Source organism: Stenella coeruleoalba (assembly GCF_951394435.1).
Source record: "Stenella coeruleoalba genome assembly, chromosome: 5".
Taxonomy (NCBI): Eukaryota; Metazoa; Chordata; class Mammalia; order Artiodactyla; family Delphinidae; genus Stenella; species Stenella coeruleoalba.
Window position 1 is genome coordinate 17,673,104 of NC_137150.1, and position 16,430 is coordinate 17,689,533.

The 16,430-nt window shown below is 42.6% G+C and overlaps 2 protein-coding genes across 3 annotated transcripts in view; one reads left to right on the forward strand and one right to left on the reverse strand.

Annotated features, from left to right (window-relative positions):
• The first annotated feature begins 5,964 nt into the window (after nucleotides 1–5,964).
• Nucleotides 5,965–16,430, forward strand: part of ERICH6 (glutamate rich 6) — a 33,941-nt gene continuing 23,475 nt past the window's right edge. Inside the window, exons 1-6 of the mRNA XM_079921821.1 lie at nucleotides 5,965–6,284; nucleotides 7,092–7,149; nucleotides 11,575–11,666; nucleotides 15,663–15,725; nucleotides 16,049–16,104; nucleotides 16,205–16,321. Coding sequence (XP_079777947.1) covers nucleotides 5,984–6,284; nucleotides 7,092–7,149; nucleotides 11,575–11,666; nucleotides 15,663–15,725; nucleotides 16,049–16,104; nucleotides 16,205–16,321 — 687 coding nt within the window. The 5' untranslated portion in view covers nucleotides 5,965–5,983. The remainder of the gene's footprint in view (nucleotides 6,285–7,091; nucleotides 7,150–11,574; nucleotides 11,667–15,662; nucleotides 15,726–16,048; nucleotides 16,105–16,204; nucleotides 16,322–16,430) is intronic.
• Nucleotides 13,209–16,430, reverse strand: part of LOC307186561 (uncharacterized protein) — a 31,518-nt gene continuing 28,296 nt past the window's right edge. For both annotated transcript variants that reach the window (XM_079921822.1, XM_079921823.1), the window contains 2 exons: nucleotides 15,152–15,320; nucleotides 13,209–14,059 (listed from right to left, as the gene is read on the reverse strand). In XM_079921822.1, the coding sequence (XP_079777948.1) occupies nucleotides 13,878–14,059; nucleotides 15,152–15,320 (351 nt within the window). In that variant the 3' untranslated portion in view covers nucleotides 13,209–13,877. The remainder of the gene's footprint in view (nucleotides 14,060–15,151; nucleotides 15,321–16,430) is intronic.

Below are 16,430 nucleotides of genomic sequence, written 5' to 3' on the forward strand. Positions count from 1 at the left end.
CAAGACCAGACTCCCTATGGGCATGTGTAGGGCAGCTGGGAATTCCTAGGGATGTCTCTCTGAGATGCTATTTCACCTGGTCAGAAGGGCAAGAAGTTCAGTGTCTAGGGGAAAGGCACACCTCCTTTTCAGATTCTTCGTGCTCTGAGTGTTTAAGGGAAAACTCCTCCCTCAAGGGCAGAGCCTGGGAGAGAAGGCAGACAGTGGTTCTGGGTCTGAGAGGGGTGGGTACTGGGGCCTGGTCTGGGGCAGCTACGATGGGAACCGAATGGGATAAGAGCTGTAAGTTTGTGAACCCAAGCGAGGGGCGCTCAGCAACCAGGATGTGGCTTCTCCTCTCTGGAAAACTCAGGGCAGCAGCCTGCGCGGTTGAGATAGTGCCAGCCAGGCAGGTAAGGGCTTAAGTGATTAACTTGGAAAAGACAGTGAGTGTGACCACTTTCAGGCTTATATTAATTATACATATTTTAGTTAATGTTTAGTCACTAAAACTTGTCCTAATGTGTTTACTTCATGAAATTTGTCAAGCTGTACACTTATAATTTATACACTTTTCTGCATGTGTATTTTATTTTATTTTTTCTTTCAATAGTTTTATTTTTTTTACATTTTTATTGGAGTATAGTTGCTTTACAAGGTTGTGTTAGTTTCTACAGTACAGCAAAGTGAAACAGCTATACGTATACATATATCCCCTCGTTTTTGGATTTCCTTCCCATTTAGGTCAACCCAGAACATTGCGTAGAGATCCCTGTGCTATACAGTAGGTTCTCATTAGTTATCTATTTTATACATAGTATCAATAGTGTTTATATGTCAATCCCAATATCCCAATTCGTCCCACCTCCCCCCTTTTCCCCCTTGGTATCCATACGTTTGCTCTCTACGACTGTAGACTGCATGTGTATTTTAACTAAAAGTTTGCATTTTTAAAAATTGCCCCAGGTTGATCATAAAAGTGCCAAGGACATGAAGTTTTTCTGGTTTTGTGAAAATAGCATTGCCCTGGGAACCAGGTGACTTGAGTTTTAGTTCCCATGCAGCCACTAACTAGTTTTGGGCTAAGATAAACCATCAAGTATCTTTGAGTCAGAGTTGTTCACCTGTGAGGTTAGGGGTTATTTTAAATTATACCTAAAACCCATTTACTTTTATGGGATCCATCTACTTTTATTAAGTATCTACTAGGCCCTCTGAACACAGTGGAGGACAAAATAGATACATTTCCTGCCCTGGTGGGACTTAGAAACTAGTAAGTGCAAATAGACAAATACACAAGCAGAAATGCCTGTGATCTGTGCAATCTCTGAAGGGAGTAGCATCAGGGGCGACGGGGGAGGGGGCACCTCCTGGAAACCCTGAAAGACGAGTAGGTGTTAGCCAAGTGAGGCAAGGGGAAGAGCACACAGGAGTAGGAACACATGCTGCAAGCCCTGAGGGGAGAGGCACACGGTGGATTCAAGGACTGCAAAGACATCAGTAGGACCTGAACACAGGAGTGGGTGAGAGTTTAATGAGACATCACTGGAGAAATAGGGCCACAGCTTATTAAATCAGCCCCCAACCAAACCCTGGCTGCCCTGTTCACTGATACCATCATTGATGGGACAAGGTAAACATAGAAACACGACCCAGACTCCTGAGACACCCTCAGAGGGCCTCTCCTGAACCAACAGGCTGTACACCCTTACCCTCCTCATTAAAGCTGCACTAGGAAATAAAGCAAGACTTTTAACCCCGTGGCCAGCTGCTCTCGGATGTCCAAGGCCTAGTGGGTTGTCAGCACTTACTGGAATGTAAGGATGAAAATAAAAACTATAATCCAGAAAATAGAGTAAAGAGCAAACCTGTGCATATCTCCCTGCTCACAGACGTTGCACCTCTATGCTCTTCCCACATGTAACATTCCTATAGGGTCAGCCATCATTTATTCAGTTACTCATTTGCTAAAAAATTCCAGACAGTAGGGAGCTAACGAGTGGAGGAGAATCCGACTTGGCAAGGAATTTCCAATCAATCTGCCGCTTCCTTCTCAGCCTATAAATACACTTGGGTATTTATCATCTATGCCTATTTAAATCTCTCTCTTCTTAACCTTCTCACTTATTTTTTGGATCCATGACAAGCTTTGAAAGGGGCCTCCACATGGCTGCCTCTGGCCACAAACTTTAATTTCATTCTGATTGCCAGACAATGAACACCCTAAAATGTGAACAGATAATGCAATATGTACAGTGTGCCAGGAGCTGTTCTAACTTATTATGTATATCAACTCATTGAACCCTCGTGAGCAGCCTATAAACCAGTTTCAAAGAACATTAGTGCCCACTTCATGCGCTTGTCAGGAAGATTAAAATATTATTTTCATTTTGCAGATGTGGAGACTGAGGCCTTGAGAAGTCAGGTATCTTAGCCAGGTAGTGCAGCTGGTCAGTTTGGAGGCCAGGATTTAAACCCATGTCGTCTTGCTCCTCCAATCCATGTCCTTCATCATGTCACTGTTGTCCTTCTCAATAACACCACCTGCTAGGTGCTTGGATGGAGTGACAAAGAGTCCTCTGGGAAGACCACAGTTAAGTTCCAGGAGAGGAATCAGAGACTGCAAGGAGGAAGGTGGCTTTGAGGAGGTTGTGGCCGCCATGAAAATAAACACTTGTACCCTTGCTTTCTCCCAGCCCACATCCTGATTCCCATTCTGCTGAGGACTCTGGAAACAAACAAACTTGCCTCTCCTCAAACAAGCCACTTCCTTAAAGTAGAAGTGGCCAGCTGAGTTTCATGACTTTTAGGATCCCGTCCAGCATCAAAATGTTTTTATTGCCCAGAAAAGGGTTGGGTAATTTTTCAATCCAGTTATCTTAATTGTATCTTGACATCTCCACCCATACTTCCCTGCGCTGGCCCCCTTTCCTACTCTGGGGGAGCTGGAATGCTTTTGAATGGGTTTCACTCTCCTCTCCAAACACCCACATTTTCCTCTTCCTTCCAAAGCAGCTCAAATATCCTCTCATCTGTGTTGACTGCTCCAATAGCCTGCAAGAGCTCTTCTTCCAACAATATTCTGTGTGTTTTCTCTCTGACTCCCTGAAGTGCACGGCAATTTTGTGCCTCTCACCTGCCATGTTCTGTCCCAGTGCCTGAGAGCTTGCCGGACCCTTGCCCCATGCTCAGGTACTGCTGGCAGGTAGTGAGGGCAGGACACACTTCTCCTACTCACTCATGGCCCAGCACCCGGCAGAGAGCTGGCTCATAGTACTCAATAAATATTAGTTTGATCCGATAATCATAAAATATTGCTTAGTGATTCTCGACTCTTAACTTTTCACTTTCTGCTTCCTTGAAAGCCCTGTATTCGTCTCCACATACATCTTAGGGGTAAGTATTATTATTCCCAATTTACTCCCAGGGAAACTGAGGCTGGACAATGTAGGGTTATTTAGCAGAGATTATACAAGGGGACTTCTAGGCCTAACCCTGGTCACTTAATATAGGGATCAATCCAGACCCTTTTCACAACATCCAGATGTCCTCAGCCACACAGAATCTCAGTTGGCATCCTTTCCTTAGAGCTGAAGTCAAACAGCAGGAACAGAATCCCTCCCACCAGGAACCCTTCTCAGTCTTAACAGGCTTTTCAAAAGAAGCTGAACTGGACGGTGAAGTCATAGCTTCCAGTCTGAGTAGTAGGTAAACAGATGTCCATTATATTATTCTGCATACTTTTTTGTGTGTATACAAATATCTTACACAAATTTTAGCAAGTATGAAACCAAGCAGGATCCTGCGGGACCCTCCCAGGTACAACAGTTCTTCTGTGTCCCCTGTTTCTTGTTTGTAGAAGAAGGCTTTAGTCTCCTAGGAGCCTCCCCTGAGTCACAAAAGCCTGGTTCAAGAATTAATGATTGAAAGGATGTAGACATGTAGTGACAAAAATAGCAATTAGACCTAGAGAACTGGTAACAATTTAAACAGGAAATCGGGACTTCCCTGGTGGTGCAGTGGTTAAGAATCTGCCTGCCAATGCAGGGGACACAGATTCGATCCCTGGTCTGGGAAGATCCCACAAGCCATGGAGCAACTAAGCCCGTGCGCCACAACTACTGAGCCGGCGCTCTAGGGCCTGAGTGCCACAGCTACTGAGCCCGCATGCTGCAACTACTGAAGCCCGCATGCCTAGAGCCTGTGCTCCTCAACAAGAGAAGCCACCAGAGTGAGAAGCCACCAGAGTGAGAAGCCCTTGCACCGCAACGAAGAGTAGCCCCCGCTCGCCACAACTAGAGAAAGCCCGCGCGCAGCAACGAAGACCCAACGCAGCCAAAAATAAATAAATAAATAAACAGGAAATCAGCCAAAGAGCAGTCACAGAATCTTTAGTTCTCCCTGAAGGACATAGATAACAATATCTGAGACACATTCCTGAGTTGTTTTGCAGATACTATAACCACCAAAAGAGGGAAAAAGCTAACTGCATGATGACCAGACTGTAGTCATAATATAAGCTGCTCCGTTCTGAGCAGTACTGAACCTATGGCTAGCACCATTCCAGGGACTGGCCTCAAGAAAATGGCAACACACCGATCCTGGAGCTGAAGATTTACTGTGCTTAAAACAATCAAGATGACGCTGACCAGACCACCGCATGACCAGTTTCAAGATGATGGTCAGAGCTGACTGTGCTGCTCTGCACATAGCCCCGGCCTGCACATCCTTGGAGCTTTCCTTTAAAGGCTCTTGCACTCTGATCTGGCCATTGCGGGATGGTTTGGGGGACACTAGTTCGCCACCTCCCCAGGTTGCCAGCTTCCTGAACAAAGCCCCTTTCTTTTTCCACCTACCCTTGCTTCTTGACCATCGACTTCTGAGCAATGAGCAGCCAAACCTGAGCTGGTTTCTGGCTCCGGGGGTAACAAGTACAATGAGCTGAAAACAAAGCCCCAGAAAGACGCAGGAGATGCCTTGGTGGCCAGATGCCTCAAGCTTTTTTCACCTCCTGGATGGATGGATGAAACAAGCATCAATCAGGCCCTGGACTAGAGCAAGGCACTCACCTCGGTCGCAAAAGGTAAGCGGCATCAAAAATCTCACTAATCAAGATAAACAATATTTAAGGCAGTGTTTTAAAAAACCAAGCCAGCAAACTACGACCAAGGACCAGTGCCAGCTTTTGTAAATAAAGTTTTATTGTAAGCTCCAGCAAGCACCCAAACGCCGGCATCAGCACTACCAAGAGGCCTTACGGGTGCCCATAGCTAGTAGCCACGCCCCCTCCCCAGTCCAAAAAGAAAAAGACTGGCTCCCCAATATTTTATAATAAAATTAAATGGAGTATGGTCTACAAAAATATTGAAATCATTATGTTGTACACTAGAAACTAATACAATATTGTAAGTCGACCATACCTCCATTTTTTAAATTTTAAAAAATTTTGAAAGGGTTTCCCTGGTGGCGCAGTGGTTGGGAGTCCGCCTGCCGATGCAGGGGACACGGGTTCGTGCCCCGGTCCGGGAAGATCCCACATGCCGCGGAGCGGCTGGGCCCGTGAGCCATGGCCGCTGAGCCTGCGCGTCCGGAGCCTGTGCTCCGCAACGGGAGAGGCCACAGCGGTGAGAGGCCCGCGTACCGCAAAAAAAAAAAAAAAAATTTCGAAAGACTGTCTCCAAAGGAGCTGAGAGAGATTGGAAAGGAAGATCAGTTCACGGCAGGCCGCTAGGGTTCTCCGAGACTCCGGAGAGCAGGTGCGAAAGGAGCTTTCAGTGGTCCTAGTTCCCCCCATGGTCGCTCCGTGCCTCTCCGCCAGTCCTCCCCGCAGCGCCAGTCCTCCGGGCTGAAGGGTCCTGCGACTTTAATCTCCAGACTCGGGGGCCGCGCGGCCGGCCGTTGCCCAGGGAGACGGACGCACAGGAGGCCTTGCGCGCCCCAGGCCTAGACCCGCCGGTGTCCCCTGCGCTGGCCGCGATCCCGCTTCCCTCCCGCCGCGGCCAAAATGCACTCTAATCACAGCTTCAGAAAGCCCGAGGAGGAGGACGAGGAGGACGAGGAGGACGCGGCGGCGGCGGCGGCGGCGGCGGACCAGGATGGGGGGTTCAGCGAGGAGTACTTATGGAAGCTTTTGGCCTTCGGAGATGGCAATGAGGAAGAATGGAAAGCCTTTCGTCCCCGCTCAGCCAGCGTAGTCAGCCCCAGCCTGAGCCCGACGCCGACGCTCAGCCGAACGCCGAGCCTGAAGTGGAGCCAGACGCCGGTGGCCAGCGAGAGTGCACCCTCCAGCACCTCCTCCCCAAAAAGTACCGTTCCCCGGCCCGCCCAACCCGTTCCTCGAAGGCTTCCCTGTCCCTAGGGGAGGGCAGGTCCAACTCCTCTAGAGCCTCCGTCTACCCGGCAGTCTGTTTCCAAATACACACAAGACTTCACACACACCCTTATCTCAGTCCCTCAAGACACTGAAATCTTGGCTGAGCGGTTGTGATGGTCCACAGTTGAGCCTCGTCAAACTGGAAACAGGCAGTGCTGTACGGAGTGCTCATTTTATAACACTTCGTGCCTTCAGTGACCGCGTCCTCTTACATTCATTCTCTCCCCCCGCCGCCCCCCTCAAACACGAGCGCGCGCGCGCGCGCACACACACACACACACACACACACACACACACACATACACACACGCGCGCGCGCCCCACTCCTGAAGAAGTAGTGCTTTAAGGGCGCTCTGCTACTGAAACAGCCCAGCCAAAAATAATTCACTTTTGTGCTTAACTTCCTGGACTGAAACCACTCCAGCCACTTCCTTAAAAAGAGAGGCACAGCAGTTACTTACAGTAGATTTGTCCATCTCCCAGCATTGACATTTTGGTCAGGATCATTCTTTGCTGGGGCCGCGTGGGTTGAGGGCAGTTGGATGGACTACACATTACAGGATGTTTAGCAGCATCCCTGGCCTCCACTTCTGACCATGCCAGTTAGCCCCTACCGGGCTCTGTGACAATCAAAAATGTCTTTAGACGTTGCTAAATGTTTCCTGGGGGGCAAAACTGTCCTTTTGAGAGCCACTGATTTAAAGGGAATGGCTAAATTGTTTAATGTTTCATTCAACAGGTTTTCCTAAAATACTTCAGACATTTAAAAAAGACATGTCTGAAACGAATTTAGATAGGTAAGAAATTGTTTTCAGTGTTCTATATTATTATTTTTTTGAAGCTGATGATGTTTACTTTTAGAATAAACATGTCAGGAAGTAGAGTAAAATCATCCAGGGCATTTACAACCAATTTATTCAAAAAGGTGTTTTTTTAATCTACACTGTTAGACACTTTGGAGGAGATAGATAGGGTCCCTGCCCATCACCGGCTTATTATCTACCTGTAGAGATGACATGTCTACTTACTAATATAGCATGAAATCATAAATGTCATGTGCACAACAGTAAGTGCTATGAGGCTGTAGGACATAAGTCTCTATTGGCTAAATTTAGGAGTGATCAGGGACACCTGTGGTGGAGAGTGGACCGTACGGTTTCTTTTTCTTGTTGTTATTGCTATTAGCCTCCAAGCACTTCTAACTATAATAGGAAGACACCAGAGAAACACATTTGGAACATCTTTATCAGTCTTCCCTGAAACCTCACACCAAACATGGGTCCACAATCTCACATTATTGTTCACCTAAGTTTTGCTTTTATAAGCAAATTTCCATTTTTAAGCAGAAAGAGAATTGTTCTGCCCCACTAATATGTTTTTATTTATCCAAGTCAACATTTTAATAAAATATATGTACATGGTTAAAACATTAAAGTAGACAAAGCTATAAAATTTAAAATTTCTGTACCCTTCTCTGCTCCCACTTCCACTCACCCGAGTTAACATATTGTTAACAGTTTGTTTTGTTTCCAGTATAATTTAAATAGCATATTTTCATTCCTTGATTTATTAATCTTTGACATAGCTACTGACTTCCCACCATGAAAGCTGAGGAACGTAACACACTACTTCCCTCCTCTCCATTTTCAGTAGTTAGATTATTTTTATACTTTCTAACCTTTAGGACTTTAAAGTATTTAAACCTCTACTTCTTGATTTATCAATTTTAGTAACTATTAACTCTATTTTGAAAAATTAACACCTTAATGCACTTCTACTTCCTTCTCTCTCTCACCCTTTCCTCTCCCAATTAACAACAAATTATGTAACAGACTTTATTAAAATATATAATATATAGTCCTATAAAGTCATATTACTTTACCAAGTTTTATAGTGTTTGCATATTTTGTAATTATAATTAGCTAGCTCTTAGTGCTTTGGGTACAAGTTGATTCTAAACATTGAAGACCAATAACCAATACTCACAATTTCCTGCTAAGAACCCAATGATGTGACTGAATTCATGCACAAGAAAATGAAATCCTATGTCTGTAAAACTTGGCTCCTAAAAGAAGAACTTCTCAACTCTCAGTTGTTTTTAGTTGTCTTCAATTTTTCTGAGTTGGGCTCAACGGCCATACTTTCTTGTTTTCCATATTGTTTTCTTTCTTTTATTCCTTTTCTTTTTGCTGGAGAAACTCCCCAGGTAATTATTTCTTATTGATCTCATGCATAGTCAAATTTCTGAGTTCTCGCCTGTCTTGAAATTTCTTCCTTTTGCTATCATACTTTATTAATAATATAACCTGGAATAAAAGAATAGGTTTAAAACCATTTCCCCTCAGAGCTCCGAAGACATTGCTTCATTGCCTTCTAGTATCCAGTATTGCTGATCAGTCTGATTTTCAAACCCTTCTAATATTTATTTCCTCCCCTTCATTTTCTCTAGTCTTTCCTTTGGAACTGCTACTAGCTGGCTGTTGGACTTCTTGGATATCTTCAAGATTCTTGGTGTTTATATACTATGATGTAGCCTTTGTACAGAATTTTTTATTGGGGGATTCATATAATTTCCAAGAACCGATTCTTACTCTCTGAAGAGGTGTGTGTGTGTGTGTTTAAATCTCTTTGAGGGTACTGTTATAAAATACTAAAGTTCTCATTTGTTCTTTGTATTTCTTCTTTTTTCTTTCAAGATCACTTGTTCTATTTGTTTTTCTTGGTCCTTCTATTCCATGCTATGGATTGTCCTTCAGTGACTGGTAATCCTTGGTTATCCAATTGTATTTATCAATGAATGACTGACAGGTAGCTGAAACAGGATAGGAGTCCTGCAGCCAAGTAGTTCTGTTTCTTGACTGGGCTGGCAGGGGAAGGTTGACTGTGAGTCCTGCGTGGGTGGGTAGGGCAGTCACAGCCAGCTTCCTGTGGGGTGTCAGCAGGGAGCAGGCAAGGTGGGTAAGCCCACTATTACTAGTTATGATAAGGACACTTTACTGTGTGGCTGGAGTTCCTCATGCATTTCTTTCATGGGACTCTCCCTTCCTCCTCTTTCACCCAAGCCTATTGGGTAGGTCCTGAGTAACTCATCCTGCACTCTGCTTCTCTTTCAGACCTAAACTTCCCCAGGCAGTCTTTTTAGAAACCAGTTCTTTGGGCTTCATCCGGAAATAAACACAACTGCTGCCAACTGCCCCGTGTAAGAGGAGAGGAAGGGGTCTGACTGGCCAGCTGTCCCATGTTCACTCCTTGAACTACCCTGATGACCATCTCCAGCCCCCTCCCCTGTGCATTTGGTCGAGTCTGGGCTAGGAGCTTCTCAGGAGTTCCCTTTGGAAGAACTTTACTTATGTCTCTTATCTTGAGCTGTGGCGGTCTCTGCTCTAGTTTTCCATCAACCTGAGGTCATTTATTTTCTTTCTTTCAAGGACTTCTTCAATATTACTTGGCTACTGACGACACCGCTCTTGTTTTCCAGGGCTATTGCTTGTTTGTGGGTTTGAAGTGTTAGTTCAATAAGATCTTGGAAGGAAGGGGAGAATTGCGTGTTCAGGTGCCATCTTGACCTGGACTTTCTATCATGTGGGAACTTCTCTTTCCTAAATCAAATTCTTAATTTCTCCTCATAAATCTTCCTAAGAAGATGCTTCTTCTGTACTTCAAAGCATTCTCTGGTGAATTTGGTGAGATTTTGTTTTTAAGGAAATCTGTCCTTAAAAGAAACAGAAATGCAACCAATATTGGCTCAATTTCCACTTTTAATTGCCCTATTACTATTCTGGGGCAAACTTTAGGAGGCAGATGAATCGGGAGAAACACAGGTTTTGGAACCAAATAGGTCTGGGCCCCATCTGCCTCTGCCATGCTTGATTTTGAGAAGGCCCCCCAGAGCCTCGATTTCCTTGCCTATAGAAAAGGAATACTACCTGCTGTGTAGCACAGGGGACTCTACTCAATACTCTGTAATGGCCTATATGGGGAAAGAATCTAAAAAAAAAAAAAAAAAGTGGAAATACGTATATATATATAACTGATTGACTTTGTTGTACACCTGAAACTAACACAACATTGTAGATCAACTATACTCCAATAAAAATTTTAAAAAAAAAGGAAAGGGTATACTAATTCCTACCTTGATTGGTTTTTGTAAAGATAAATGAAGTAATGTAAGTAAAGCAACTACTATGTATCTACTACAACACAGTAAGTTCTCAGGAAATGTTAATTTTGTTCTTATCCTCCAATGTCTGCCATCTTTACACAGAATTTCAGAAACAATCTTTCATGTTGGTTCAAGGGAGGCAGAGACCTAGATGAGTTATGTATTGATTTTGTTAACTACTGTATTGGGAAAACACTGAAATGTAAAATGTTGTCTAGGGATTGCTCGTCAATGTTCCTTTACTCTTGGTCCCATAACTTCTTTCCATGGGAACTTAGACAATCAGGACTCCCCCAGACACTTGTTCAGGTGGCTTCTGCAGAGGAGTTCTCAACACACAATGTTTCAAGGAACAAAGCACCAAAAAAGGAAGGTGGAGACATAAGAGAACTGAGAAAGGTGAAAAAGTGACAATCCTAAAGTTGACTAAATTATTTGGGAAATTTTGTTTGATAATTTTAGAAGAGCCAGCAAATTATGGCAAAAAAAATTGAAATTCAAAGAGGCAAAGGAACTTGAAAAGCAATAGGTATTGTTTACTTGTTACCAGTAACAGTCATTTTAGCTAGTAAAAGTCAATAAATTCCTGCTTCCTATCATGCAGATGGTAACTAACTGGTTAAACTGCTTGTGGAAAGAATACAGATTGCTTAATTACAACGCATTTAACTTCAGCCCTTTAAAAAGAGCTATTTTAAAATGAACAACACGTTCTAATTTAAATTCAAGTAAATGTTTAAACACACATACCATCATCGCCACCACCACCAGCAACACACAGCACAGATAGAGGGGTAGTAATTTACTCCGTGAGAGAAATACTACGGTATTGGGAGCCTCCAGGATTGAGAGAGGAGTGCTTTGCAAAGAACAGATATGATGCAAACACACTGTGCCTGACTTTACTGAAGACACAGAACGGAAGAAAATATTTCAAAGGAAAAAGAAATCAGGATCTTCTAAGAACATCTGTTATTTGATTGTTAAATGTACTAGATTTAGAAGAACTGCTAACAACTCTATAGGTATACTGAAAACTAACATTTTGTCTAAATTTCAGGGCTGTCTATCACAATCTGTATCCAAGAATTTCAACATCAGTACAAACAGAAGAAAGTTGGCTTCAAGAATTGTCAGGCATGCAGCAGCTGAGTGAGTAGTTCGGTTTTTTAGCTTTTGCTGGGAGATGGGATTGTACACTGGAAAGGGCACTGGTGTAGATGGCCAGGAGAGCTAGGATTGAATCCCAGCCCCAAAACAAACTAACACCATGACAACTGGGCAAGTCACTTAACCTCATTGACTCTGTTTCTTTCTCTGTTGGCCTTAATAATCCTTCTGCAACAGGACTGTTATGGAGATCAAAATGAAACTCAACATTTAAACTCCTTGGCACTGAGCCTTTAATAAATGGTAGCACCTGTGTTCACATCAAGAAATAACCTGCCATCATATTTTGAAACACATCTTTATTTTTTATTATAGAAGTAACAGGCGTGCCGTTTTTAAAACATCAAACCATTAAGAAAAATATAATGTAAACATTAAGTTTTTAACTTATCCCAGTATATTCCTCAGAAGTGATCGTTATGAATAGCCTTTCCTTTCAATTTTATTGTTTTATGTTATATCACTTATTCATGAGATGTTTATTGAGCACACACCAAGCACCTGTCATAGGTCAGTTTCCTGTTCTAAGGTAACAGCAATGAATAGAGCAGACAAACCCTCTGTCTCAATGGTCTTCTATTAAAGTGTGGGAGGTGGAAGTAATAGTGAGATAAATGATACACAAAGTAAGGAAATACACAATATCTTACATAATGTAAGTGCTAAGGAGGAAAATAAAGCAGGGAGAGGGATGGGAAATGTTGGGTAGATGGGTACAAGCTTACCCAGGATGCTGAGAGAAATCTTCACTGAGAAGCTGAAATATTTGAGTAAAGACCTCAAGGAGGAGAGAGAGTGATAATGATCTCTGGGGGAAGAGTGTTCCAGGCACAGGGAAGAACAAGTGCTTCCTTCTGGAACAAGGAGGCAGCCAGCTTGGCTGCAGTGGGGTAAGTAAGGAGGTGAGCCCTACGGGATAAAATGAGAGACAATGAGGACCAAATCTTACTCAATGAGAATGAAGTGGGAAGTCACTGGAGGGTCTGCACAGAGGAGTGACACAATCTAACATAAAAATTAAAAATTTGGGCTTCCCTGGTGGCACAGTGGTTGAGAATCTGCCTGCCAACGCAGGGGACACAGGTTAGAGCCCTGGTCTGGGAAGATCCCACATGCCGCGGAGCAACTAGGCCCGTGAGCCACAACTACTGAGCCTGCGCGTCTGGAGCCTGTGCTCTGCAACAAGAGAGGCAGCGATAGTGAGAGGCCTGTGCACTGCGATGAACAGTGGCCCCCGCTCGCTGCAACTAGAGTAAGCCCTCGCACAGAAATGAAGACCCAACACAGCCAAAAATAAATAAATAATTTTTTTTAAAAATCAGACATATAATTAATATTAATATATTAAACCTAATATTAAAACATGTTAATTATTCCCAAATTAATCTATATATTCAATGTAATTGTGATGAAGTTTTTCAATAGAGTTTGACAAGTTGATTCTTTGGTCCTGCTCTGCAGCGTTCAAAGATAAGTTGAGGCATTTTCAAATTTTTAAGAGTTTATTTGAGCAGATGTGGATTGGAAACAGGTAGTGCCAAACCAGAAGTGGTTATGTCCACAGACAAGACCTAAGGAGAGGTTTTTATAGAGAAGTCGTGGGAGCAAAGCAAGGAAATCATTTGGCTGTTGCTCAAGGTTGCATTACAGTAGGTCACCTACATACGAACGAGTTCCATTCCGACAGTGTGTTCGTAAGTCTAATTTGGTCGAAGTCCAACAAAGTTAGCCTAGGTACCCAACTAACACAATCAGCTATATAGTACTTTACTGTAATAGGTTTATAATACTTTTCACACAAATAATACATAAAAAACAAAAAAATTAAGAAAACATTTTTAATCTTACAGTACAGTACCTTGAAAAGTACAGTAGTACAGTACAACAGCTGGCATCCAGGGGCTGGCATCAAGTGAACAGGCAAGAAGAGTTACTGATTGGAGAAGGGAGATGAGGTGGGAGGTGGTAGAGCTGAAGGATCGTCAGCAATAGGAGACGGAGGGCAAACTACAATTTCACTCATGCCTGACGCTGATGGCACAGGCTCTGGTTCCTTGCCAGATTCAGTTCTATCTACCCTCTTGAAAAAAGGATCCAGCGATGTCTGCGTAGTAGCTCTTTTTTTCTTGTCATAGATGACATGGTAGCACTGGATTGCATTCTGAGCGGCTGCTGCAACCTTCGTGTACCATCCTATGCCTCAAAAGCTAACAGCACCTCCTCAAATAAAGAAAATCCCCTTGCCATTTCCTGCATCGTCAATCTCTTCGGTTCTTCAGTTACTTCTTCCTCTTGTCTCTCTTCGTCCTTTCTCTGGGCCTCCAATTCCATCAGGTCTTCATCAGTCAGCTCCTCGTGTTGCACAGCCAACAGTACTGTACAGTAAAGTACACAAAAGCACAACCACTTGTAGAGGATGCATTCACGTGACAATGTACGCCAGACACATGAACTAATTTATGTGATTGGACGTGGGAACGCACGTTCGTATCTTTGAAAGTTCGCAATTTGAAGGTTCGTGTGTAGAGGACTTAACTGTATTTGGGAAAGCCCGGTTGGCTGTTTGCTATGAGCTGTTCTTAACCTTGAGGAACTGACTCTGGCTTAGGTTTCACTTTGCTTACAATTGGCTACCAAGGCATTAGAGCCCCCTCACCTAATGGCTTCCTTGTTTGATTAGTTTAACAGCGGGAACCTAATGTACCTTTTCAATTTTTTCATATCTTTTTTTGTAGGTTTTTTTAATAGAGAACTGATATGCACCTCTTATTAGTTTATGCCTAGGTGTTTTACAGTTGTCTTTTATTGATGTAATAATTGGAATTTTTTTTCCTATTATATTTTCTAATTGGTTATTGTCAATGTATAGGAAAACTATTGATTTCAATGCATTAATTTTGTATCTGATTCCCTTGCTGAACTTTCTTATTCTAATATTTTATCAGTTAAAAGTCCACTAGACAATTACATTTCCTGTGAATAACAGCAGTTTTATCTCTTCTTTAATTTTTTTTACTTAGCAGTGTATCAGGGACACCTTTCCATGTCAAGAAATATTGATCTAATTCCTTGAAATGACTATGTAGTATTATTGCCTTATATACCTACAGTTACTGTGACTTATGAATACATCTGATTGTTAGATGTTGCAGGGTTGTTTGGTTTGGTTTGGTTTTGTGTTTTGACCTCTTCCCTATGACAAATAATGCCTTAATGAAAGTCTGGTTCATTCGTTTGTTTGTTTTTTAATACCTGTGCTGGTATTCCTGTTGGGCAAAATGCCCAAAACATATTTTTAAATTGTTCAGGTACTCAACATATGAAGTATGTCATTTTCTGAAGCCCATCTCTTTCTCCAGCACCAGCCCTGGCTATACAGGGAAAATGGGTCTGCCCTCTCCCTTTACCTCTGTTTCATTGTAGGTTGTTCTGATTGGTTTTTCATCATCCCAGTCCTGTCTGCTTACCTTTCCAGATATTTACTCCAAGCGGCTCGTGTGTTGATAGATGGCTGTCTTCCCCATTTCCAGTATTGCCCTGGAATCTGCAGAGGGAATTATTCTGGTGGTTTAGTTCACTGTCTTGAACTGGGAACTGCCCTCTCACCCAACGCCAGCACTCTTCTCCCTGAAAAACCTTTTGCAGAATAACAGTCATAAATTAGACAGAATAGTAATTTTAAAAGGCAGAACACAAAAGGATCTGCAAACCATGATTATAATCAAATAAAATATGCATTCGTGTAACATTCTAAGACTAAAAAGAAGCAAGGAAGCATTTTTTAATGTGATTCATTAGTGGTGAGCCTTCTCTGTTTTTTACTTACTGTTGACAAAATGTTATTTGGGAAAAGGCAAAAAAAAATTAAAAATAAAACACAAAAAGGGCACTTATTTTTCCAAGAGGCATATTTTCTTTTCTATTAGACTTCTTTCATCCTCTGTCAGGATTGATGACAAATGTACACTCTTTTTACAGAGAAGGAAGTGCCCTCTGTAGAGAAGGAAGATGAATCTGAAAATCTAGCTTCTAAATTAAGAGGTAACTGGATGTTTGGCGTCATCCCCTCTGCTGGCAAAGGCAAACTGCCCTTAGGAAACCAGCCTTAACTTGGACGGTGTCCAACCCCTTTAGAAAAGAGCTCCCCTAGGAGTATATGCAAGAAGGTGGTGAAGGTAGGGTTTCAGGGCATTTAGACAGCGTGTGTGTGTGTGTGTGTGTGTGTGTGTGTGTGTGTGTGTGTGTGTGTGTGTGTGTGTGTGTGTGTGTGTGTGTCATGGGCTAGGATCTTCAAACTAGAGAAAATGGAATACACTGCACAAAGTTTTCAAACATTCCTTCTAAATCTGTCTTTTTGTCTTCAGCAAAATGGGTAATTAACCCAGAAGAGCCAAAACTAAATATTTTATGTGAGCTGGAGGTAAGAAATGTTTATCAGTCCAACTAGTACACTGAACTCATGGTAAAAATCACTTATTCAATCTTCAATTTTTTTCTTTCTCCCTCTTTTTAAAATTTAGTTTAAGGAAGACTTCATAACACTTTTTGAGCCCTCTCTGAGAACACTACCCAGCATCGGACCACCATCTATTTTCACATTCAAACAAGAGAGTTCCAATTTAGGCATTAAGTTCAAGGTAATTTTCATCTATATTTCTTTTTGCTTTTACTGTAATAAATGGTATAAAAAGCCCCATGATGATCTGCACAAAAGACAGTGAACATACTTTTACAAAAAAAAAGGCA